General features: G+C 37.4%; 2 protein-coding genes across 3 annotated transcripts in view; both read right to left on the minus strand.

Moving 5' to 3' along the window:
• Positions 1-6268: 6268 nt before the first annotated feature.
• Dus2 (Dihydrouridine synthase 2) lies at positions 6269-21038 on the minus strand. The gene is made up of 8 exons (XM_071594044.1): positions 20600-21038; positions 20384-20522; positions 18678-18834; positions 16997-17172; positions 13924-14274; positions 9901-10000; positions 7484-7803; positions 6269-6470 (listed from the first exon to the last, which is right to left on the minus strand). The coding sequence occupies exons 1-8, from the start codon at positions 20757-20759 to the stop codon at positions 6362-6364; spliced, it is 1512 nt and encodes a 503-aa protein (XP_071450145.1). The 5' UTR covers positions 20760-21038; the 3' UTR covers positions 6269-6361.
• A 1870-nt stretch (positions 21039-22908) lies between these two features.
• The window catches only part of Polr1A (RNA polymerase I subunit RpI1), an 81006-nt gene continuing 76093 nt past the window's right edge, over positions 22909-27821 (minus strand). For both annotated transcript variants that reach the window (XM_071593799.1, XM_071593798.1), the window contains 3 exons: positions 26882-26992; positions 24348-24540; positions 22909-23140 (listed from right to left, as the gene is read on the minus strand). In XM_071593799.1, the coding sequence (XP_071449900.1) occupies positions 23037-23140; positions 24348-24540; positions 26882-26992 (408 nt within the window). In that variant the 3' untranslated portion in view covers positions 22909-23036. The remainder of the gene's footprint in view (positions 23141-24347; positions 24541-26881; positions 26993-27821) is intronic.

Raw genomic sequence — 27821 nt, forward strand, 5'->3', positions numbered from 1 at the left:
AGGATGTCCAAGGAAAGTGGGAAGAAGAGTGGAGAGAAACCTAGCATCATCATTAGCTTACTCTTAATGAAATGTGCCAGGGGGTCCATAGTTTAGCATCCCATCCAACAGATGGTGTACCCTCCTGAAAGTACTCCCCACATGTCAAACAGTAAGGATCAGGATACTAATGAAATGAGCCAGCAACCACTTGACTTGGAACCTGGACCTTCGGGTATGAAGCCGGTATATGAGCAACTGCACCAACCCAATCCCCTTTTCAAAATATTCAGTACAAACACCTCAATAATTTAGTTTGCCTAATTTATAAAGAACTTAAGTCAAGACAAGGTAAGTGAACAGATGCATGACAAGTTGTTTCAAGACACTAGATGCAATTTGGAGAAAGCTTTGGACACTGCAGACAGGAGAATGATGGCATCAATATGTTGCTATGCACCCAATAGGAAATAGTAATGAACTTTGTACAGTGACAAGAGGCAGATCTAAGCTAAATACAGAGACCAGGCAGCAGTGATTGGAGGCAAATATAATAAAGTATAAGAGAGGATTAACAATAAATAAGGGAGGATTAAAGCAGGGTAGCTCATTATCATCCTTGATATATAATGTGTACACTGGGAATACAATTCATAAGATCAAGGAAAAGATGGCACAAAAACACATAGAAAGAAAAATTATGCTGTGTGATACATAGGCAATACAGCTGTGATGTGGTGAGAAGAATGGAAACCTCACAAGGAAACACAAAAATATTGCATTAGGACTAATCAGGGTCAGCAGTCAAGGTGAGGAAGATAATCTCCAAGTAAGACAAGGGAAAGACACACTTGAACAAGTGGGAAGAGCTTTGCTATTTTGTCAAGAAGAACTCTCGCAATGGAGGAAGCATGAGAACACATATGGTAGGCACAATAAGAATGGCTAAGAAGATTTCTTTCAAGAGAAATGCTTCAAACATACCGATGAAAAATAGTACTAGCATAGACATTATAAAGCAATTCATTTTATACAAATAAGGATTCATATGATGATATACTGTTATCTTTTACACTCATGGCTGGCTCGGCATTTGTTGAAATTTCTTTAGAAAAGATGTCAATGATAGAATATAACAGTATATTAGTATGAGAATCGTGTGCTTGTTGGAAAAGTGCTTCATCAAATGAGAAATCAAACTTTTATGTTCTGTAGTCCTCACAGTCTTTCCCATTTTTGGAATAGGAGCTAAAACTGATCTGACTAATCTTCTGATCAAATTACTCCCTCAAAAATGTTAGAAATAAATCAAAACAATCAGTTTCATAGAATTCAGATAAGATCAATTTACCAAAGGTAATTAGTATAATCTACGATTATTAAACTCTATGGTAAGTAAACCAAACCAAGGTTATGAGAATACTCTACAGTTTCAGGTTTCACTCGTGAAGTATTTAGTATCCATATTCAAAGGGTAATAATAACTCCTTATAAAATCCAAGAGACGGTGTGCATAGAATCACAAATGATTTGCTTCTGGTAAATGTCATATCTCATCAGTGCTGTTCAAGTTTCAGTTACATACATCATGTGGTTTCATGTTCAAAGTCAATTGAAGCAACAAACTTTTGCTCATTTGGAAAAATGGAAATAAATGAGTATTATGCCGAGAAGTATGAGTGCCATGCATGATTAAACACTTCTATTCAAAGGGCTTCACACCAAAAGAGATCAAAGCCAAGTTGGATGAGGTTCATGGCGTGTCTTCTATGTTTGCGAACGTTTACAATGGGGTTAATGAGTTTAACTAGAGCCATACATTTGCAAATGATGAACATCATTCAAGATGTCCAGTGGAGGAGACTTTCTCTGAAATGATTAATAATAATAAAATGTCTTTATTGGGAAAATATTGAAATTCGATAGTCCCTTCTTCACCTAATCCTTCATCTCTGAAATAATAAACAAAATTCATGGTATGATTTTGAGTGACTATTGAATTAAAGTTTACAAAATAGCTGAGGCCACAGGTTTCAGACTAAAGATTTGATAAGTACAGTGCTTTCAATTTTCCACAAAAAATCAGATTGAAAAAATGTTGGTGCAAAGGGGGCCTTGTTTGCTCTCAGTGGAGAATAAAAGCAATCATGTGGTCAATTGGAGGCTGGTTTGGTGCTTTTTGATTACAATCATCATCACATTTCCAAGTCAATTAAAATATTGCTTCATTTTAAATATTGGCACTCATTTTTTAATGAAATTTTTTTCCAAATCATTTAAGTAATTTTTATGCTGAGATTTCGTGGTAAAGCATACCTAAAAAACAATGAAAATTCTGTTATGTTATTGCATTCAAACTAGGGGTGATTACTTATGTCAAGGAACACGGAAACACTAGCAGAGAGGAACTGAGGATGACCGCAAATCGAAAATATTAAAACTTGGCAAAGACAGGAAGAGGAATTACACAAAGCTATGCATAGTAAACAAAACCTGCAACATGGATTTGCAATATATCAAATACTAGAGGGAGAATTAAAAACTTGAATATTACAGGCTATTATTACAGAATATTATAACCTGTATGTCACAGAAGATTTTCAGTCTCCAATAACTGACTATTGAACTGGCAAGATTGATCGCTACTACCTAAAGGTGGGCAGAATTCTTCAATTCCCCATAATTTGACCTTTGAATTACCTTTGTTCTGGTGACAAAATTATGAAAATTCATTTTGCCATGCTTCATTTGAGGCATAATTTTAACCATTCTTCAGAAAGATTAATTGCGTGCCAACCATTCTGTACATTGCAGGAAAAGAATAAAACAGAAACGTAAGGAGTAAAAATCAAAATATATCATTACTACTTGAAAACACCTTTAACGCTAATTGCTGCACTGATTGATCATATTTCACGTCCTAATCCTTTTAAATCAAGAAGAGCCACCATATAAACCACACATTCTCTTTTATAAGGCCTACGAATTACCGACACAATTTCAACACTTTCCACCTGTTATTATTCCCTAATCAGTAGCTCCAGGAAGAATAATTAATTAGCTTAGCAACCGTGGGATTGCATGAAATAGCTAGACTCCATTTTATTTTTTTAAATTCACAGAACTACTGGAGTACGTACAAGGGCGATTCGAAAAGTAAGGTCCCCTATTTTTTTTCATGAAAACCAAATTTACTCTCAACTTTGCGTACATCGTTGGAAAGGTTGAGCATTTAGCTATTTTTCTACGTAGTTGCCTCGACGATCAATCACTTCTTGCATCCTTGTAAGCAGCTTTTTAATACCAGCGTCGTACCTTTCTCCCACCACATCACGAAGCCAATTGACGACTGCTTCTTGCACTTCCTTGTCTAACATGAATTTCTGTCCTCCAGGGTTTTTTTCTTTCCGGCTATGTAATTGGTTTAGCTTTATGAGGAAAATTCGTTCTGTTATTAACTCTATGATACTTCTGTGTTCTTATAATTTCACTCCTATAAAAATGGCTGAAAATGGAAAAAAATGTACTTTCCATTGCTAAAATATGCACATTAATGACATGGAAAGAAAAAGGAGTCTCCATGTATATCATGACCATATTTTCTGCATTATTTGGTTATTTGTATTTTTTGATTATCCGTGCTTCATCATGCAACCAAAAGCATTGATAATTGAAAGTTTACTGCATAAGCGTGGGAGAGTGATGAAGGTGGAGGGAGAAATGGGCATAACTGAGCAACTACACATGATGTATGGAAGGAAATCGAATGATTGGTTACAAATATACTACATGGAGGAAGGCACCAAAGGTGGTTCACTATCATTAATAGATCGAGATGCTGGCTTTGTCACATGGAGACAATACAAAGAATGCAGCAGGAAACATTGGATAAATCCACAAGCAAACTTTCTATATCATGGAGAATAAGTAACTGTTGTGTAGACATCCTAGTCACTCCCTTTGAAGCATCTACCCCCAGAATCTTGTCATTGAGGATGGTGCAACTTGTTCATGTTGGTTGATTGCACATGCATGTTAGATCAGCCATGCTCACACCTCGCTGTTGCTTTTCAATGATTTTACTTTTAATTTCTCCTGTTATTTGAATTCTCTGGTTGTCTTCTTGCAGCTTTTTCTTTGAAAACAGTTTTTAAAACATGCACGAAATATTACTAAATTGTGTTCAAAATAACACAAGAATAGGTCTGAATACAACTTGGGAAAAATGTGTGATCATTAGGAATATCAAGATGCTAGCACAACAAATGCTAAACACACACTGAAACAGCAGGCTCACAATCATTTCAGGAATTCCCTTCTCCTTGTCACTTGATATGCAATAAGTCACTTGTTAAGAGAATCCTTTTTTAATATATTTTGCTCATTACGCAAATCACTTGTTATGCAAGGTGCTCATTGATCAAGGTTTTAATGCAGTTATTCATGACGAATACATATACTACCTTGATCAAAAAGTTCCCGGAATAACCACCGTGTGGCGCTCCCATCGTTCCGATTTGAGTTCTGTTTTTTTTGCTAAATTGGTACATCTGTTGTTGATATTCCCTTTAAATCTTAGTGACATAACTTGACATTTGCAAAAGTTACGTAGCCAAGAGTACATCTATCTCTGTGTGTGTTGGCGATTTTTTACAATTTCAGAAATGGATTTAAATTTGCAACAACGAACTTGTATTAAATTTTGCGTAAAAAACGGATTTAGTGGCGCACGGACGTTGGAAATGTTGGAAAAGTGTTTCGGCAACGATTCTCTAAAAAAAAACGGTCGTTTACCAGTGGCACGAGCGGTTCAGAAGTGGTCGTGAGTCAATCGAAGATGATGAACGCAGTGGCAGACCATCGACATCGAAAGTCGGTGAAAACATTGATAAAGTAAAAGAAATGTTGGTCAATAACCGCAAATTAACCATCAGCGAAATAGCGGAGGACTTGAACATTGCCTATGGATCCGCCCAAGACATTGTGGTTAATGATTTGGGTTTCCGTCGTGTAGCAGCAAAGTTGGTTCCAAAAGACCTCAATTTCATGCAAAAAAGAGACCGTGTTGACGTCGCAAAAGACATGATTTGCGAGGCTGAATCCGATCCCACATTCATCAAAAGGATCATTACTGGAGACGAGACGTGGGTTTATGAGTACGACACGCAATCCAGACATCAGGCAAGTGAATGGCGTTCACCAAATGAGCCGAGACCAAAAAAACCACGTCGTTTTCAGTCAAAAAAGAAGGCAATGCTGACGGTTTTCATGGATTACAACGGTGTAGTGCATCATGAATTTTTGCCAGAAGGCCAGACAGTAAACAAAGAGTATTATTTGGGCGTTATGAGACGTTTGCGTGAAGCAATTCGCCGAAAGAGACCAGAAATGTGGGCAGAAAACTCGTGGATTTTGCACCACGATAACGCACCGTCGCACAGTGCTATCATTATTCGTAATTTTTTGACGAAAAATGCAACAAATACCATCCAACAGCCACCGAATTCACCTGATTTGGCTCCCTGTGACTTCTTTCTGTTCAATCGAGTTAAAAAACCATTACGGGGAACGCGTTTTAGCAGCCGAGAGGAAGTAATGGAAAAATCGCAGGAAGCACTGATGGACATACCGAAAACCGACCGTAACTTTTGCAAATGTCAAGTTATGACACTAAGATTTAAAGGGAATATCAACAGCAGATGTACCAATTTAACAAAAAAACAGAACTCAAATCGGAACGATGGGAGCGCCACACGGTGGTTATTCCGGGAACTTTTTGATCAAGGTAGTAGATTAAATATTTGGTTCCATTTTATTTTACAATGTTAATAATATTTGAGGAAAAACTTAATTGCCATTAAAACTGAAATTTGTTCATTTTATATCAATTTCAGCTTTTCTGTTCATGTCCACACACATACATATTTATGCGACACTTCTCATATTTTGGACAGCCAATTAATTAAAACGTACAGATTTAGGAGCCTCATTGTGAAAATTTGTGTTAGCCATAGTATAACACCACTATTCAAAATTTCACAATCTCAACATCTTGTGTCATTGTCAAGTCAATTAATCTGATCAAAATTAACTTCCCTCAATGTATCCCCCCCTAATAACAAGAGTCCACCAGACTATTACTACTACTGCTCTCTCCCACACTGCACTTAACAGTAAATTGAAAACATGGCTTTTGAGAATCAAATGCACCAAATACAAAACTGGGTACCTGTCAGGATGACAGTGCCTATTGAATTCAAGGGACCACAAGAAGAGAAAATACATTGAATAGAAATTGAGTTCTCTTTATTGTGAAACAGTGTACAACAAGATTCGCACCGCAATCAAGTGAGGCAGCACCACAGCATCTCCCATCATCCAATCAGAAGCGAGTGTGCAGAGTTAGGGCATGGCCACTGGGCTCAACAGCACCAATCGAGACAAGGCACACCAGTGCTGCCCCCTGCTCAGCTGCCCGCTTATTCTTTTCCCTTTCAGAAGAGAAACCAAAATGTGTAACTCTCAGCAGAGGGGCAACTGACGACTTAGGTCACCACACACCAGAGAAAGTGAGACGGTGATGCGTTGCATTCCATCTCACACTTGATATTCAGCCGCGACAGAGATTGATTTGTACTGATTAAATTATTAGAGATCACTCTAATAGTCATTGTATTCAGAGGGTGGTTTTTCATGGATCACTCATTACTTGAGATGCACTAAACACATGAAAAATGACTGCATGGCATTCAGTTGCATGATAACTTAAAAAAACGAAACAAAAATAATAACGCCAGCAAACTGAAACTATTTGAATAATTAAACAAATTATTTGGCAGTGTTCTTCCACTTCAACAAATTGCTGCAGAAAAATTTTAGGTATAGGCTACGGATTTTATTATTAGATTACAGTCTACTAAATACTTCATTAGCAAGTTAATATTTTATCTATTAAAATTTGAGTAGCAATTTTTTAAATATGCTAAAAAACAATGATTTGCAGTCATTTACTCTGCAATTTTTATACTGCAAATAAAGGAAAATAATAAAAATCCAAAACTAATCTAATGCTTTAACAATTTCCTTGCAGTGTGTCACCACTGCAGCACTTTTCAAATAAAATACATATTACAAGCATGCACAAATTACCCAACAAAATATTGGTGTCTGCAGTTTACTACGTTAGTAACAGAGAACTATTGTCAAAAATATCAACACATTTTATAAAAATTAGTCTACTTGACAGTTTTAAGAACACAAAATAAGATAAAAACCAGACACTTAAGAGCACCTCAACCTTGACGCCTAGACCTACTGGTCCATAATACTTTTGCAACCATACACATTTTAAGCAGATAGTGAGTGAATGAGTGTTTCAAGCAACCTTGAAAGCAATAAATGAAATAAAACATCCAATGCAAACAAGACAGACAAAGAGGCAGGGCGTACCCTCGGCAGACAGGGACTAACAATACTATGCCACCAATCAGAGGTGAGGACTCACCAGTATGTGGATGTGTATTTCTGTCCATTGAACAGCACTTCTGATCGGAACAACTTGTCCACCTGCTCTGTCCTGTACTTTGGCTGCACCAGGTGCCTCTTCCGCGAGATTCCCAATAGTTGCGTCTTGGGCAGATCCCGGTCCTCCTTGTACAGGCTGCGTAAGAATGCCACATGGAGCTCCACCAGAGGGCATTCACTACTGTCCTCGCTCTTCCTTGTCGTGGCAGTGTCACAGTCACCATCGCTGTTGTTATTCGACGTCTTCTTCTTCTTGGGCTTGAAATCTTCCTCCATGCCATCCCTCACCATCCGGACCACCTTCCAGGAATGCAAATAAATATCACAAACACAGAACACAACAGTGTTGCTCATTTCTGAGGGTGAAATTGTTAATATGAGTTACCAGTACAAAATGATGACCCCTTGAAATTAACAAGATATCAAATTGGCAGCAAGTGGCATAGAAATTTAGGAATCAAATAAAGACTGAAAAGTAATCTAGGGGTAAAGTTCATCAGCAGTTAAGTGCTAATGAAGTGCCATTTCAAATTAAAGATAATGAAGACTCATTGATAGTTTGACAATTGAAGGAAACTCCAGATTTCCAACAGAAACTGGAAAATTAATGGAAACTGTAAAAACATAGGATTGATTGCAGAAAGCTAGCAAGAAGAGAAGACTGAAGTTTGATAAGCTGCTAATATGATAATAGACCAATGGAAACCTCTGAAAAGGAAAATAAATCACAGACAAAGTATTGGACTGAAGAGAAGGGACATGTAAGTGTAAAAACTCCAGGATTAATAAAGGGCAGATGTTATAAAAATCAAATCTATGAAATAAGCTGAATAGTAAGAAAAAACAAAGAAGAATGGATGAAGATCCTGCACAATGAAGAACAGTATAACCTTATCCAGGTAAAAAATTAAGAAGCTTAAAAAACTGATATGTTATACTGAAGATTCAAGTTTCCAGGATTTCCTCCTCAATGGCCCCAACTGCTGGGAAAACAGTTTCGCTGGAATTGCAGTTGGTGTCTTCAGGTCAAAAGTGTGTGATGCAGGCTTTTGCCCATCATATATACCTCTCCCCTGCTCTAGTGCACACTAATTGGCCAACTTAGGAGCTCTCTGATTGGCTGTTTGGAGTTTTCATGAGGGTAAAAAAAGAAACTTTGTACTTGCACATAACGACTTTATTTGGAAGTGCTAAGTTTCTCTTTTTACTCTCATCATGAAGGAATGCCACAAAGTCAAACCTGAAACTGCTATGTTTATGGAGTTTTCTTGTTGAAAACAAGTTTCCAGGTGCTGGAAAGCATGTAACTGTCTTCTGGACTGAAGCTGTTCGGTTTTTTAGCATTTATATGACCACCCAAATGAGTAACAGGAAGTAAGGGCTTTTTGTAAGATCAGTTCAGCACTATCAAAGTCAATGTTGTGGATTGGACAGGTCCAGGTGTGCTCTGCATTGGTATAGAGGTTTGGTTGTCTATTCTTTGTCACTCACTGATGTTCTTGCAAATGACAATTCAGTACCCTGAATGTATGTCCGATGGAAGAACTTTACATTTCACTTCATAATGCTTGGCATTTCCTTTGGTAGTCACTACTCCTTAGCCTCTCAGAGGATGTCAACTATCATCGTAAAACAGGTATGCCATGTAAGTACCATATTTCTTCAAATCTAAGACACTGGCAATTTTAAGACTCACCCAATTTTTAACACCCTAAAACCAAAAAACGTTAACAGGTCACCCCCAAGTACAAAAGGCAATTGAAATTGAAATTAAACCACCTGGCTTTTCCACAAAGAAAAATTTTTTATTTACTACCTCGGTTTCTTTATGGTATAACATCAGATACAGGTCAAACACAGAATATATGTCACAGTGATAGCTGTAGGAATTAACTAATGAGTGATTAATAAATCACCCTTGGTAATAATGATATTGATACAGCAAACAATTTTGTAAGTATTTTACTGAGCTTCCATTCAATAATGTACTTATTAAATGATCATGTTTATGGATTTCATTTCCATTGATGCCCATTTCCCTTCCTATACAAAAATGGAATGTAATTCTTGCATCTGGATCCTTTTCACTTGAATATTCTACGTTTAAAAGCTTACAAACTGTAATACTAGACTATGTATTTTGTGAAATGAATGCTTTTAGGCATTACTTTGTAAAATCTCATCTTGAGGATGGAAAATAAAACTTTTTGGGTTTCCTGAAAAATTCAATACCTGAAGATGTATGCTGAGATTGGCTGCCTTTAATGTTTCATGAAATTCACACCTTTATATTTTTTCCCTATGTATATGTATGCTGTAATGGAGCCATAGGATCTACAAGCAACTGATTCGCTATCATTACACCTTTAGGGTTTCAGTTAGCTATGGCACACTCACCTGAGGTACATATGCCGGTGGTGAGTGGCAGGACAGTCCCCTCCGCACCTGCTGCTGCTCTTCAGACAAACGGCAGAACTCACCCATCCCCCAGATGTCACTGCAATCAAATATCAAATTGTGTCAGCAGAGAGACTCAATACTATCATTCAAAGGGGAAAAAAAAACCATTTTCATGAGCCCTTAAAGGCAGTATGTCCGTCAAATAAATAATTGAAAACACTAACTATTATTACCCAATTAAATGTGAGCCTCGCAGCTGAAAATAAATTAGATTATTACCAAGGCCTCAAGAAAAGCTTGGTTCATCACTTGAAAGAAGTTCATTCGTCAATTATTTCATAAGGATTGTATAAATAAACAATGCAAGTAAATGATGAAGCACGGCACACTTAAATATTTGCCATTCAAAAAATTTCTAAGTAATGCAATTTATTCATTTAATTGTCAATTACTTTATGAAGCACAAGATTCCCCATTGAAGGGAAGTCCGCTATCATTCTTTAAATCCTCTCTTTTAATATCATCCCTGCTTTATTCTCCTACATGCATTAGTTTAACAATAATAATCTTGAAAGTTGTATTAAAGTGAATGAATAATTAATTGGCAGGCAAATACAAAAATTAAAAAAATAAGCAACAGCATGTGAAGCACACTCAGCAAAGCAAAATTTGCTGTTTGCTAAAGGTATGGCAATACTCGTAGACTGATATTAAATATATCCAAAAACTAAGCCATAAATACCAGAAAAATTTATTTACATATTTAATGTCCATATTTCATTTATCATTTGCGATAAAATAAAATGTTTGCCACGTAAGCCGAGTACCATGAAAGGAGAAACTATACAAGAAGAGCTAGAACATTGTCATAAAATACTCAACTGGGACCTATAACCAATTATTAAACGTAATCCACATGCATAATGTATTTGTACAAGTGTAGTGTTACTGTATGCATGTATATCGAGTGCATTTTGTTGCTAAATTGTTTTTGGTGCCAATGAAAGCTATGCGGTGTTTCAGCATCACTTATGCCACAACCTTCAACGCGCTAAGTCACTACATTTTTGTAAATAAATAATCAATCCTAAGGCTACTGTTCACATATATATCACATTTCGGCAATTTAAATGAATTTCCTCCCTGCTTAACATATTAAGGGCACAAAAATTGAAAGAACTCTGAAATTCCAAGGGAAGAGTTCTGCGGTGCTCAATCGCAAATTTGCTCAGGTCACTTCAGCACTTGCATTAAATAACATAATGCTTTCAATGAAACAACACTACGCCTCCATCCACGAGCAAAACCCACCTCTCCTCTGAGTACTACTTCTGTCGTTGGACATTTTATATTCCATTGTGAGAGCAGGCCAATTTGCAATAGTAATACATTACGATACATGATACCCTATAGACTTACGAACATCATATTTACTTCATTTTACATTACTGTAACTTTCATCAGTGTCAGAATTAAGGGCCAAAAATCACATTGTAAATACAAGGGGCTAAGGTAAAGTTTTAGTCAATACTAAGAAAAAACCAAAAATTCTGAATAAAATTTATTCTGCAAATTAATTGATCCTCCTTTACTTAATGTTATAAATTACAGCAATTAATATTGATTTGTTTTGTTTCTGGAAGCCGTAGATTGAAGTGACTCACAGTGTGCAGAAGATAAGAGGCTCATAGTGTGATTAAGTTCCTTTATTTGAAAGGTTAGAGTGCCCGCCAAATCTACAATTAAATGATAACTCTTTATGGAAATGATAGCCCTTTATATAACAGAGCTGTAAGGCGGGAAAGGACTTTCTAAACTGGTCATATATCCCTCTCGGACGATCCAAGAAGTGGAAGACTATCGCCCATGGACAATGCTAACACAGTGAAGGAAGTAGTTGACTTTATCCTATTAGACCGTTCAAGGTAGGTTTTTGGGTCAACACAGACCATACACTCCTACAGAACTTAGCCTCTTGAAAAAACCTAACCAGACATTCAACACTACATTACATCCCTCTTCAATTCCACATATTTCCTCCCTCCCTTTGTCCCATCTTACAGACCCATCCTATTATTATCCTTTCCTCATTTGCCTGACGTTCTCCTCTCAATCACAGTGTCCAACATTCCATTGCCAATCAAAATGCTCAGAACCCACCTTTCCTGCCTCCTTTGGATTTCTCCCAACAATTCTCTCTACTCCCAATCATGCCGAACCCTTGTTTGTTTTCCTTTCTGTCCATTTCACTTTCTCTATCTTTCTCCACATCCATATTTCAAAAGCCTGCAATCTGAACACATTGCTTTGTTTCAACAACCATGCTTCAAAATTACACCAAACTCCATATCAATTTTGACAAGTGGTTTCTTAGTATCCTTACTCAACGTCACTGTCATCAATTTCCTGCTCTTTGTGAAAGTTTCTTCTTATGTCCAACTACTTTGACAATCTTGGTCCAGAACTCTTCGGAAATAGGTAGCCTGTTCCACCTCCTGCCTTAATATTTTTAAATTAGCCTTCCTCTTTCTCTAAATCACATGACCTCCGTTTTGTTTAAATTTATTCTCATCCCATATCTATCACAGTGACTTTCCAATGCACTCAGCAATGCTTGCGACCTGTGGGCTGACTGACAAACTAAAGCTTGATCATCTGCAAACCTGATTTTATATATTGCCCACAGACTTTCATTCCTATCTTTAGATCTTCCCATGACTTGTTTACCATTTCCTTCATATATACAGTGAAAACAACTGATGATAATAGACATCCCTGTCTCACCCCTCTTCCTAACACTGCACAAGCCAAACTCTCCAATTGGCCACTCTCACCTGGCCAGCCTAAGATATACTCAGGCAGTGGATATGTCTTCCATTCCTCCATTTTACTTTTTATTTCCTGCATTACATTCATTAATTCTATCTAATTCACTTTATCAAAAGCTATCTTTAAATCTATGAAACAAACAAATATATCCTGATGGTGTTCTCTGTTCCTTGCCATTAGTGACCTCATGACTGCCATAGCATGTGCATGCTCTCCCCATTCTGAACCCAAACTGATCAACCCATAAGTAATCATTTAACCTCCTCTTTATCCTCTTATTGATGATTAGGTGTTTAATAATGTCCAAATGGATGCTGCCACAAGAATAATTCCTTCCATTTTGTGAGAAGGCTCATTTTAATGGGAATGATATATTTTGGATTTCAATTATCTCTAGAACTTATGAAAACAAAAGTAACCATTAGGGGAAGCAGCCGATAGCTGAGGTCATTTGCATCATTAAGGATGGATGAGAATCGAGGAAGGGTGGAGGGAAACCCAGTATTGGCATTAGCCTACACTGAACAAAAAGCACCAAGGAGTCCACAGTTTAACATCCCATTTGACAGACAGCATACCACTGAAAAAATCTGCCACCTCCAGGATTTGAACCCAGGCCCTGTGGGTTAGAAGCCAGTACATAGCCAACGCACCATTTCAATCCTCCACACACCCTCTTCTAAACAATAAAAACCTCTAATCCACTGATTTTTCACCCACAAACCCTGGATTCACTTTATATAGCTTACATATTTTCTGTCTATGCTTTCCAACATAAACTTATTTCTGATGCATTACAAGCCTGAAATAACTACAAACTATTATTTTTCCCACGCCATCTTCACTAATGAAAAGAGCATTGAATAAATTACCAACAGAACTACAGTATATATAACAGAAAATACCATTAGGAAATATTATTGAGGTACACTCAAAATAAACGAGTTATTGCATGGGTTCACTTAATTTTAAATGGTACATCAACTCATTTTTTTGTTTAACTTTGTGTATGTATTTTCTATTGAATTCACAATTGCAATATATTTACTTTTTGTTCAAAATTTTTCACCTTCAAATGCATAATCATTTTCTGTAATGAAATGTTATAAAATGACGCAATAAATATATTACTCTTTCAATCATAAAGACCCCTGCTGGAGGAGAAGGGGATCTTCCCCAACCCTGACTGACCAGATCTGGAGCAGCGTCTGTGCCTCCAGGAACTTCTTCCCCATCGGCGTCTCCTGGAGGTCCTTGAGCATTGCCTGGATGCAGTACTTGACATTGGGGCCAGGTGATGCATACCGCACTGAATACACGAGATAATCATGTATCAGGGGCTCCAAGGCCTTCCATCGTGTTTCTAAGTCAGCCCTCCCATCGCCTTCTGCCCGCAGCGGTGGGTTCACTGATGGCAGCCTGTCCCTCCGGAAGATGGTGCAATCTTTCTGGGCAACACGTCCCAGCATCACACTCGAAGCACCACATGCCACCCGGAATTTTTCAATATCACTGTGGCAAGTGATCTCCTTCGAGCCCCCACTGCGCAAAAGGAAGCACAAAAAGGTCTGAGCGTCATTATCAAATGTCTTGCAGTGCACAGTGTGCATGCAAAACATTGCACACAGATGACATTAAATGCCAAAGGAATGGATCTCAGGAACATCTTTTCCAGCAAAAAGTATCCAAGGGGAAATTTTTGCCCATTTTACACATGATAAGAATTCAATGAGTAGGTGATTGAGATACATTCACTAAAAGAATGAGCATTAATTATCCTACACTTACTTACTTATATGTATTTATCATAATTAGTCTAATTTAAGTAAAGTATTTAGCATACAAGGTCTGCCCCAAACATAGTAGGACTGAGTTGATTAAAAAAATGTATTGCCAGAATTGATACATTCACTCAAGTATTTGAATCCACACACCGCTGCCAGCGGGTTTTCCCCACCTAGCATGCCTTCCGGAAGGTGGTGCCCAGAATGCTAGTAAGCTCCCTCGTCATGGCATGTTGTAACACTTCCATCAAGTCGTAGTGACATATTTTCAGCATGGATTTGAGGCGGGGGAGGAGGAAGAAGTCTGGTGGGGCATTATCTAAAAAATTTGGATCCTCACTCACATGGTAGAGAAGTTCTTGGCAGAACCGCATGCGAGTTTCCATTTGTTGGTCTGTGAGACCACGGCACCAATTCCCCACATATCTTTCTCATGGGAGTATTTTCAGTCACAAGTCGATGCACATCACTTTTAGGGATGCCAAGTTCATCAGAAACCATGAGAACACAATCTGCAATCCCTGTCCAGCAAAGTCTTTGCTCTTGCAAGATTTTCCTCACTTTTTGAGGTCGAAGGGTGCCCTGAACATTAGGAGTCTTCTTCTTTATGTTCCCGAAACAACTTGTGCTACTCAAAAACACTCAATCTACCCACGGTGTTACCACCATACACTGCCTTAAGCATGTCATGAGTCTCTCTCCCGGTTTTGCCCAGTTTCACGCAAAATTTAATGGCATAGTACTGTTTCAGTAACCGGTTTATGACGGAGCATAACTTGGTTACATTACAACAAGTTTTGCAAACGAACGATCCTCACTCCACAAAGGCTGGGAGCCAACTGCCATTGGCCTCCAGCCTTTCCTGAGACTCCCCTCCCTCGAACCCAGCCAGAGAAACCACCACCTGTCCGTCCATCTACCCGGGAAAAAATAAGTCATACTATTTTTGGGACAGACCTTATATACATATTACACAGTGATGTCTGAATCTTAGATGCTCTTGGGCTCCATATTAGGAGAGCTCTACCCTCACCTATGAAAACAACCTTCATGCTGATTACAGTGGTGGCAGTATTATATAGTGAAAAAGTAAGACCCAGAAATTACATTAACTTCATGCCTTGATTGTAACCAGGGCAGAATCAATAATTAACACTGCCTAAACTTCAAGTTGTCAGAATGCAATGTATAAAAAACAACACAAAAATATAATATTTCTCAGAACAGTAATGTCTTATTTGTATTCCAGGAAGGTATCACTTCAAATATTGGTATCTTTATTTGGCAAATATCAATGTAATTTTATTATACAACAGCAATACTTCCACCCTAAATTATGTTGATGTTCCATTTACTCTTTCAGTAGTAGTAGTATTTAGGGGAGGCAACCAACAGCTGAGGTCATTTGCGTCATAGGGGATGGACAGGAAAGAATGAAGGGTGAAGAGAAACCCAGCGTTGGCATTAGCCTACTCTTTACGAAAGGTGCTAAGGGGTCCGCAGCTTAACGTCCCATCTGATGGATGGCATACTCACTCAAAGTGCCCTCCACAAAGCACCTCAAGTAGGGATCGACCTCTGAAAAATATTCAACACCGCTGGGATTTGAACCTGGGCCCTCTGGGTGTTTACTCTTTCATTAACACAAAATACACTACTAGGCCGTTTGCTGATAAGAAAACAATTTGACATTAAATATTGAAAAACTGTTTCATGTAATTCCATTGTAAAGATCACACCCCTCAACCCATTATTAAAAATTAACAATCATATGATCCAACGTTCTTGAAGAGCCACTAACGAGACCTTCACTTATTTTACACATACAAGCCCCACCCTCTTATTTTAACATTTAGCTTAGCCTTTTTATTTCTCAAAAACCACATAACCTTTGTTTTGTTTACATTTATTCCCATACCATACTTATCCCACTGGCTTTCCAAAGCACTCAGCAGCCCTTGGCTGACAGGCAAACTAAAGCTTTATAATCCAAACCCAATTGATTTTATGAAGTCCAATTTTCATTCCTACCTCCAGTTCTTCCCATGTCACAATCACAATTTCCTCCACATACAAGATGGGTATAAAAAGTATCGGGAAAAGTTTTATTTCAGAAATTGCTATTCTATATGATATCACAATGTCTCCAAATTTGGACTATCCCTGGTTAATAAAAAGAGACGTTTCTGGCATGATATGGTGGAATATCATACTTGATTAAAAATTGGCATCGTCACCTGACGATTATGTAGTTACATTGAAACCGGTCGCATTAATAAATTTTATTTTCTGGAAAATTGCCAATTTTAAATTAACTATCCCTGGTGCTATGTAGTCTGGATTAGTGAGGGTTTATTCCAAATGTATGTTGACAAATGAGCACTGGAGGTAATTTTGAATCCTTGACTGACCTTAGGCACAATAAAAATTGTCTCCAGGGGCCGAATAGAGACATGAAGAAGACTAGAGTGGAGACTCACTTGGCAATGACAGGGATTGAAAGACCACGCGCCACCTGTGCTATCTCTTGGTTCCGATTCATGTGCTGTGGGCGCTCATCAATTCTTCGCCCATGGATTGCTATTGCTGCCGCTCCACTCGCCTCCAGACGCTTACAAAGCTGCAATGTCTCCTCCACAGATGAAAGCACTCGAATCTAAAATGATTCCATTGACAAAAGTACAGACGCTGCATAAGAACAAATGAATCACATTATTATCAACCTTCATTTCACTAGGTTCTCTGCTGGAAATGTACCTTGATGGCCAAGGTTTTTCAAATTCATTGTGTAAAATGTAGAGGTTTAAATAAATGTTTACAAATTTCAATATACTTTTTTAAAAATATAAGTTTGATATACCTGGTCTCTCTTAAATGTTTTTAATTTTTCAAAATAAAAAGTCAACAGCACTAAATGCTTAAATTAAACATGTTTTTATTATTCATACTTTCCCATTATCATTTCCCTTGCATTCACTAGCCCTTAGGATTCCATGTTCTCCTTCAAAGCAAGCAAATACATCGCTATACTATACAACAAATAAGTCATTAACTATCTACTGTGCATTATTTCAATTGGTATTTTATGACAATATGATTCCTAATTAGCGATCCTTTTTTAAAGTTAAGCCTTTCTCCAGTCATTCATTTTTTTCCTGAATACGTGATTGGTTTAAGCTTCTGGACTGTCAAGGACTGTTCATCTTTTACGTTTACTATCAATATTCTATGACTGGTCTGCTCCATGATTACTTGGTTTCTTCCTTAATTTTTGTTTAATACTATTTACACATATCACTGGCTCTTCTTCCCTCAATATATTGCTCCATAATTAATTATCCCTCCTGTGGTCCCAGTTGCTGCCATTTCACCCCGAACAGCCCTAAAACAACTTTATTTTCCCATTCCATCTCTCGCTTTATACACTCTCATTTTACAATACTCGACATTGTCCACTTTAAATTCCTATTCTAAATAATTCAGCCTTTTTCTGCATCTTAACTGCTGTTGGTTTTGCTTCGCAAGGATTCATGAGATGACAACTGTAGAAGCCTTCCCTAACCCACACCCAGGCATGACACAGCCAATTGGACTGTCTCATGGAGGAACAGATGCTGCACAGACTACTATTCATCTGGCTGATACACTTCCAATTATCTGGCATACTGAAAGGAGCAATGATGATTTCTACCATCAGCATTGCTCTAGAGATCATCAGAATGCATAAACCTTCCCACCAAGTCGAGGTTATAATCCATAGGGAGAGGATGCATTAATGACATATTATTTCATTAAACGTTTGTCAGTAACATAGGAGCTCTCTTAAAGAAATGGAATCAAAGGCAAATATGCATAGATGCAATCACAGAATATACATTCTAGCCCCTTTAAATCAACACTCCTAAGAATCTTATTCAAACTATTTATTTAGCACATTTTTCTACCATGAGGAATTTGTAGAGTAAGTGAAAGAAATATATTTAATTTAAAAAATGGAATGAAATTTGTGAGTACCTTACAAATTTGCACGTAAATATATTTGCCTCCTTTACTCTAACAAGTTTAAACTCAAAATCCAAGTGGCAACAAAATAATGATTGCATTCCACCCTTCCTTCCTTTTCTTTTGAGAAGGCTAAAACACTTTCGGGAGAAGGGATACCTTGCATGTCACTGGGATGGAAAGGTTGGATGACAGTGTGGAGATAATGGCACATGCCAAGTCTGGCTTGGAGAGTAGTGCTGCACCCATGCCTCCCTTCAGAGAGAACTCCTTTGGACACCCCATGTTCACATCAATAGCCGCCACATCATCCTTACTGCCACATAAGGAGGAAAGGAAACAACATGGATTTGAAATAAGGCAATTTTCATTTTTCACTAAAGAAATGATAGCCTGTTAAATGACCACATATGGTTTGTATAAAATGTATCAGGAAAAGTTCATAATTCTTCCGGGAGAATCATTAAATGAGAAGCAAAAATAAATCAAGTTCAATGAAGACTGACAAAATTTCAAAGAATTAGTCTTCGAAAAGGAGTATAACCACATTGAATTACATCAAATTCTGAGCCAGATAGTTTAATGGCTTGGTTGTGGTGATATGAACTGACCCTCAATGCTGTGAATAACTGACCATTTGGTCCCTTGTTGCTCCAAAACAATAGCTATAATCATATTGATATTTTATTAATTAATTATTATTTTATCTAGATTTTCATTTGATTCAAATGTTCAATTCACCTCAGCATAATTTCTTCTTAAGTACTTATTATGTGATAGCAAGTTTTTCTTGTGGTCAGCCTAAAAAAACATTTTAAGAATTTTTTTGGGCTGGCTTTGGAAAGGGCAGGCTTGAAAGACATTTCAAGAAGGGCATTGATTGAGGTTTCAATAGTCTGGCCAGAGGGTACTGGTGTCATGGATACACTTAATGGGTTAGAAGATTTCACTCATACACAGTATCTCACAGGGATGCATTGCTATTGTCCCAGTTGAGGAATTAAGCCTCACACACACACACCTTCACCAGTGCCACAATATTCAAATGAAGGAGTGCATGAGTTGGAATTATCAAAATAGCATATGCTGTTAAGTCATAAAAGTCAATTCAAAGTAGCATGCAAGAACACAAACAGGCTAAGTAGAACAAATTTCACCATCTCAGTACCGGAGAGTGGATTTTGAACAAAGGTGATATATGCTGAGTGGCTAGGTTCATTCAGAATTCAATTAAAATAATTCAACATTTAAAACTACTCTGGAGAGGTGAAGTAAACACTATCCTAACACCTGAAAAACCATCGTAAGTTGGAGAGATCAAATGCAAGCACCAAACAAATGGATACATAAGATGATTCAAACGCCTACTGTCCCTCAACACCTCCCTCAGTACAACATCCTACAATAACATGCATGACAAATTCTGACCATAAGAAGAGGCCACCAGAAATGGCTCAAGAAACATTGATCAAAACCTGACAACACAATATGGAGTGAATTCCAAAACCCAATTGGGTAAAAAAGTAATCTATTTAGCTAGGGGAAAGAAAATCTGAATTTAAAGACGCCCATCTATTTTCCATCAATGAACAAAGCAGAAATACAAGACCTATCTAGGCAGGCTATGACAACCAATCGGTTAAAGTTATGCGAATGTTAACGGAATGAATCGAATGTCGTTTGAAGCTACAAATGCTTAAGGAAATACAGAATAGTGAAAAAAAGGCCATCTCCAAAAATATACTGTTAACATTACAAAATTGGAGTGATCGTCACGTGTGAGTGATATCAGGTATTTATTTCTTAAATTGTAACTAAATTACTTACTCACAACATTAATCATAACAATAACAAGTTATACTCACACCTTCATTGCCACAGCAAGAGCTCTCTCCGGGGAGCACGTCCCAATCTGCAAGACAACTTTGCCCTTTTCCTGATCGCAGGTTCTGAACACCACGGTTCCATCAGTTTGGTCAACAAAATCCACTGTTCCCAAGGCATCTGAGGACACGTACGCGTTATTATAATGACAGTAAAACCAAAATTAAATGATGTTAACATAATTTAGAATAACCCACCGTTCACTTTTCTCGCGGACCTAATGAGTTTCCAATCTATCAACTCTTCGCAGTAAACGATGTCCGCGCCATAATCCAATGAGAGTAATCTTAGCGGTAGAGTACCAGCTCTGACCATTGGAGCTAGAATTACTTTATTTCTGTAATCTAATCCTGACATTTTTGCGATGGTTAAGTGTACTCTTGCACCTCATTACCCTAGCCGAACTGATTTGTTACCCTAGAACTGTTAAATCGACACGGTTAAAGGGTGTTTGACGACTTTCTTCGCGTAAATATTAAGTCATAGTAACTTCATTCCTACTTGTAAATGGAGCGATAAATAATTTCCACCTCAGCTCTGCATGTTTCATTGCCCTTTAACATCGCCAGGGCCAGAAAGCAAACCACATGTCGTAAAGCGGGTTGGCCGTGATGTCATCAATTCTCAACCTAACTTATTCGCTTTCTTCCAATGGCAGAATGAGAGATTCGAGCCTCGTCGCCAAATCTAGGTTCAAGATTCTAAACAAATGAGTACGCAGGGCGCATTTAAGCCTAAAGAATTGTCCAGCTTGACAAGAAAATATTATTCTAAAATTAGTAATAAAATTACTGATACTTCGTCGCACTTGCCACTGAATTTTGACAGCATCAAAATTCTATGTCGTTGTACTTTATAAACAAGTATCGTCGAATATTGAAAATGAGTCGGTTGCTTTAATATAGTTGGTTATTAACTGCATGCGCTGACAGTATATATTCAAATGTAAACATAGGCGGACATCGTCCTAACGATAGGGTTTTTTAGCCAGAATTTAATTTGACTAAATTACGGCCGCGACTCCCCACGAACGGAAGCCTGTACTTTCCGTGAAGACAACTATTTATGAAAATTGACATTATTTAATTTCACTGTTTATCGCCAAGAATGTTATAGCATTAAAAACTAAGTAAACAGATAAGAGAAAGCCATTGCTTTAAAAAAATATAATTGCTGTTGTGTTTTGCATAAATGCTTTCGGCTAATTTTCTCGGAAAAATTTAAAACTAACTTAAAGAGCTAAAATTGCATCATTTTTCGTGGACCATTCACTTCCCGCCAGCCAGCTGGACTATAGTTACAGAATGTATTTATAGCAGAACGGCAAAGCAGAGTGAATGCCAGCCCGAGTTTTCTGGCGAACCAGAGAATGCAATGACATTGCGGTCCCATTGGATATCTAGCAAAGTTCTTCGGAAGACCCTGCAGATTTCTATGGAACTTTCTAAAGGACTCAATCTTATATAAACTCCTCTCCTTCAAACTGTAAAGATACCAGTTCTTAGAGGATTTATGACCTATTGACTGTGAATATAAATTTAAATTAATTCCAAAAGCCAAAGAAACTTAGATGGCTCTAATAACATTATTTCAATCAGCTGGTGACAATCAACAGGGCTTAACAGCGAGAAGACATTAGTACCATACCACTGTTTGATGTCAAGTGACACTATCACACTCAGAGATTTAGAGTTAATTGAACCGACAGACAATTTCAAACTCAAGACCAATGAGAGCGCACACACATAGATGTGCCAAGAAAATATTATGAATGAGCCAGGCATCATAAACAGCCCACTTATCAAATTGGTTGAAGATTTTAAACAATTTTCTAATAATGCACCCCCTGCTCTCTACCCTTACCCCCACATAGTTAACTCACTTCAGTAATCAATTTGGCAGTGGGGAGAGGAGGGGGTGCACATATCACCACTGTACTGAAGTCTTCTCATTGACAAGCCCTTTACTCCCCCTGTTGATGGTTACTGACAGACCAAAATAATGTTAGTTTCCATGTAGGCTTCCTCTGAGATTTTTGATGTAGGAAGTGGTTCTTTCGGGTTTTCTTCCGCGTGTATCCTTCAGTTCCTTCAGTGGACCTGAGGAAGCCAACTGGAACGTTGGTGAAATATTGTCCGGAAAATGGATACACGCGGAAGAAAACCCGAAAGAATCACTACTACATCAAAATAATGTTATTCGAGCCTTCTAAGTTTTTTTTATTGGCTATAACTATCTTTACATTCACAGCCAATAGCTCACTTGTCTTCTTCCCAAAACAAATGATAGCCATGTGTAAGGCATTGTTGTTATCAATTTTTAATTCAGCAATTCAATTATAAAGGGGGTTGTTTGTCATGTTTCAATGCCTACTTTGAATGTTCAACAACTCAACATATTACATATTCTGAACTAATAATGAAAATGGATTATACATGAGATTGCAAAAGTTAACATGGAAAAGGGTCATTGGTTACAAAAGAAAACATTTAAAACTTGGGTTTTTATTGAATGCACAAATCTGCATACATAATCACTCCATACACAATTGCACTGTGACCCCACAATATTCATGGGCGAACATGTTGTTTTCCCCACTGGCACATTGCCTCACAGCCAGAAGCAGTGTTGATGTCAACAAGAGATTGGAATGTTGACATCGAACATCCCTGTTCCAAGACGCACTGGCACACCCACGGCAAGGCAGCTCGATGGTGACTGCAGCATGTCCACTCGACCTGCAAAACAACCACGGTAGCAGAATCACATAACTCGTTCGTTAGCATGGCATCACAATAATCATGTGCAATAAAAATGATTGTTTGCAACAAATCTGTAGCTTACTTAAAAGGGTTTTCTCCACCAATTGGAGGCATAAAAAACATTAGTGCAATTTAAAGTTCATGACTAACCTTGACCAGGGAGGATAGCAAAAAAATCAGAAGAGACTATTTTATTGAAGTACTTGCTCATACTTAGCCATGAAACATCTTCAAAAAGGTCAAATATCCAATACCCAGGGAATAAAGAAGAAGAGATGCAGGTATAAGTTAGATAGAGAAGGAACCAGGACATGCTAAGCAAAAATCCAGCGTAAAAAATTAGAACTATGAAATAAAAATTTGCAAGAAATATACTTACGGCTAAATATGTTAAATTAGCAAACAAAAAAATTAATGATAAAGTATAGGTGCAAATTGTGAAATATTTTTTGTATTACCAATACAAAATGTATTCCTGTCATTTGCATGAATATAAATACATAATTTAAACTTTTTTAGACCAAAATATTTGGCTGAATGTATTGAAAAATAAGGTTGTATATGTATCAAAATGAAAATATGCTATTGGTAGTTTCTTCTTTGAAGTGACTCACTACATTATTCCTAAGTATAAATACATAATAAAAACACAATTCATCCATTCTTTGCATAATTAATATCATTTGGATTGCTGGAGTCTGACGGATGCCACACGAGCATTTGTTCCAGAATGCTACCTAACAACGGGAAAAGGACTCCCAAAAAATGCATAAAATGTCTTGAAATAAGGAAAGCGGCGATATAAAATTTATGAAGGCCACTTTTTTATCCCTATTGGAAATGGTAATATCACATTTTAACAGATTAAAATGATTCTCAACCAGGTTGAAGTACGATTTTGTATCAGTAACTTTTCATTATTATTGTTAAACATTTTTGCAAGTATCTAATAAGGGAAGAATGCTATTTATCTTTTGTAAGGCTTAACTAGAGGGACATAAACAGTCCTCCCCCTCACTACAATGACAAGAATGCAACACAAATGCTGAGACCATGCTTCAGAATTGATAATAAAAATTAAGTGGCCATTGCCTTCCACTTCATTGGGGTCACTGGACACCCACAGGCCAACTGATGGCCATGGAGAGCGAGACAAAAGGGTGAGGGAGATAAGATTACCCACCACTGACAGTAGCAGTCTTGAGGAAGTTGATGCTGGACTCAAAGGTCATCTTCTGGAAGGGTGAGACGCTGTCCTCCAGACCTCGCCTGCTCATTGGTCGAAATATGCCATCACGAGTCATGTAGTCAGATATGAGCAACAGGTGCCTCGGATCCACAACTATCCCATACACCTTAAACACATTTGTTATCTCCTGTGGAAAATAGATTCATGCACACATGAAAATACTTTTACATTTAGCATTACTGGAGCTTTGGCTATACCAAAGAGATGACACTACTAAACCTCTAGGCCCCAGCAAACACTACAGTAAAATGTGTAACTGTGTAATATGTATCCATACATATTTAAACCTAGCATCCCACAATACAATAAACCCCTCTTCAGTTCCGCAAATTTCCTTCCTCTATTTATTCTGTCCAATATACCCTACCCTATTCCTACCCCTTCCTCGTTTCCTTAACATTCTCCCCTCTATCACAGTCTTCAATATCACATTACCAATTAAAATGCTCTGCATCCACCTTTCCTGCCTCCTTCGGATTTCTCCCAGCAATCCCCTATTCCCCCCCAAATGCCCAGCACCTCCTTGTTTGTTTTTCTCTCTGTCCATTTCACCTTTTCCATCCTCCTCCACACCCGCATTTTAAAAGCCTAAAAACTGTGCATAACATTTAGCTTTAGTGACTATTTTTCTGCACCGTTAAAAAACTGTGCACCAAACCAAGGTTTTTGCAAGCCTTCTCTTAACATCTTAACTCATTGTCCCTCGTATCACTTATGTATACCCTCCTTATAAAAGCTTCTTTATCTCGTGCAATTCTTCTCCTTATGTCCCTACTACTTTGTTACCAGTAATTGGTACCAGCTTGAAGTGGTCAAGAACACTTCCAAGATAGAACTATTCCATCTGCTATAGTTTATAAACTCCTATTTTAATACATTACCTTAGTCTTCCTCTGCCTCAAAAAGTGCATAAACTTTATTTTATTTAAAGTGATTCTCATTCCAAACCTATCGTGCTGACTTTTCAATGTACTCAGCAATGTTTGCAAAATTCCTTGGCTGACTAACAAACTATAATATGATCCCAAACCTGATTATATGAATTCCCCACCAACTTTGATTTCTATCTCCAGTTCTTTGCATGTCTCTTTAATCATTTCCTCCACATGTATGTTGAACAACACGAATGATATTGGACACCCCTATCTTACTCCTTTTCTTAACAATGCCCATCTGGATTCTTCATCCCCACTTGCACCTGAGCAATGTGAGACATACAGGTTGTGGATAAATTACCTATCCAGCCAGACTACTCCTAATTTATGCAAAAAATGTATTAATTCTACAATTTACTCTATCAAATGCTATTTCAAAATTTATGATACAGACATATGTACATCCTGATTGTATTCTATGTTCCTCCCAGTGACCTCATTACTCATGGTTGCCTCTCCACTTCCTGCACCCAAACTGGTCATCTCCTGAGTAATCATTTACCCTGCTCTCCATCCTCTTATTGTTTATCCTAATTATTGTAGATTGTAGGTTAGTTTAACAGTGAATGGAAATGAATGGACCAGATCAAGGAAATCAAGACTAATTTCATTATATTCAATTGTTTCAGGCTTCACTTCGTGGAAGTATTTAATATCCATACTAAAAAGAAAGAAAGACTCGTACTTTTCCACAGATTTTTATTATTTTTATTTACAGTGTTTTTCATTCATTGAATTTAAATCTAAAGAGAGTTGACTGTATTCATAGTAATGATTAGCCTTGTACTGGCTAATTCCTATTTAATACTTGTGTTCTTCTTCATTACTAATTAAAGAAGCAAATCTATACTCATTTCATTTACCTCTGCCTAAATTTTCAACCAAATTAGTGCCTTCTGGTGTCATTCCTACAAGAAACCCACTCAGAGCTTCAATGGTACTAATTATTTTATTCTCAATAGTGAGTTACCCAGTAACTAGCAAGCTTGGTGGAGCCAATGTAAAATTGCAACTCAATAAATCATAGCAATCAGCTACCACAGCTCATCGGCCTCTCAATACAACCTACAATATCTGCAGAGTTCCTTTCAAGTAAACTGATCTCCATCCTGTGAAACGTTTCCCCAGTATATGACTGAATAAATAAACTATGAAACTGAGATATTACAACAGTTAAATTATTAATTATTTGAAACTACATCACATTACACAGATATAAATTGCAGTTGCCTGGGCAGGAAACAGTGATAACCAAGGCATAGAAACCTTAACACATATTGAATTTCCCTGGATTCTACTCCCTCCTATAGGAGAGAGTAGAATAACTTAACAGGATAATTTAACAGATGTTTTTTCTGGGGACTATAATTAGAGAAGATTTAACAGAACACAATCAATCAATATGAGGGTAAAAAGAAACAACATTTCCTACATAAGTTTCTTTTTACCCTCATAATGAAGGAATTCTACAAAGTTAAACCTGAAACCGTTATGGCAATCAATCAAGATTCACACACCAAAAAGGAGACTTGCCTTCACTATAACTTTACAGGCTGCTTCAATTCCGTAAGTAGAGGCAACAGCATGGATATCATTGGAGTACAGCTTATTCAAGTCCAGGATGTGGTCATAGTTGAAAATCTCCTGATAGATGAGAAAAGAGGAAAATTTTAGTAAGGTTTAGCACAGAGTATTAAAATAGAATTGTATTTTTGAACTACTTGATTCTACCTCAACAACATCACTTTTCAAATTCCATTTCAAGGAGAAAATTAAGAAATTAATATGAAAAATTATTTGCTATTAACATTTAATTTTTCCTTTGTTGAAAAAACAAGACTTGTCCATGTGTGTGAAATGAAAAACCTAAAAACTGAATTAACAACCTACAGGCTACATCTTCCATCTGCTTGATTAACTTCCAACTTGTGGGCCACAGCAGTTTGACTTATATCTGCACATTTCAATTTCTTGTTAGGTTCAGCAACAGCCCTTCATTTCTTTCTCATTGTGGGGTCACAGTGCACTTGTGTATGGAGTCATTATGTAAGCAGATGTGTGCATTCAATAAAAGCCCAATCCACTAGGGCTTAATTTGACGGTCAATCAGTAAAAATTGCTCAACATTTTCAATGTTATTGCTGGTTGTCACAGTTCTTGGTCATCCCAAAGTACACTCATGATCAGACAAGCTGGTGAGGCCACATTTAAATACAGCTACCCTAAATTTCACGGTCATAAATGATGCTGCACAGTCCCTACACTCGTCTTTAATTTGTGTATGCACATTGCCTTTCATAAACAAATGTTCAAAGACAGCTTGATACTCAATTTTTTCCATTTTCCCAAAAACCCTCACTATGACTCACTCAAACGATTGTCAAGCAACAACTGAGTCTGAAATGGGTAAAATGTTGGTGAGTACCTTTCAATGCATTTGGCAAAATACATTTCTTAACTATTGCTGAAGAGA

This window comes from Hetaerina americana, unplaced genomic scaffold (genome assembly GCF_022747635.1).
Source record: "Hetaerina americana unplaced genomic scaffold, ioHetAmer1.1.p SCAF_6, whole genome shotgun sequence".
Taxonomy (NCBI): Eukaryota; Metazoa; Arthropoda; class Insecta; order Odonata; family Calopterygidae; genus Hetaerina; species Hetaerina americana.

Excerpts from the sequence above, each read along its gene's own strand:
- Dus2 (XM_071594044.1), bottom strand. The coding sequence starts at position 20,759 with ATGTCAGGATTAGATTACAGAAATAAAGTAATTCTAGCTCCAATGGTC. Across the intron at positions 10,001-13,923 it reads CAGACGCTGCTCCAGATCTG|TGACATCTGGGGGATGGGTG; the intron begins GTCAGTCAGGGT and ends ATTTGATTGCAG. Across the intron at positions 7,804-9,900 it reads CACCGGCATATGTACCTCAG|GTGGTCCGGATGGTGAGGGA; the intron begins GTGAGTGTGCCA and ends CATTCCTGGAAG.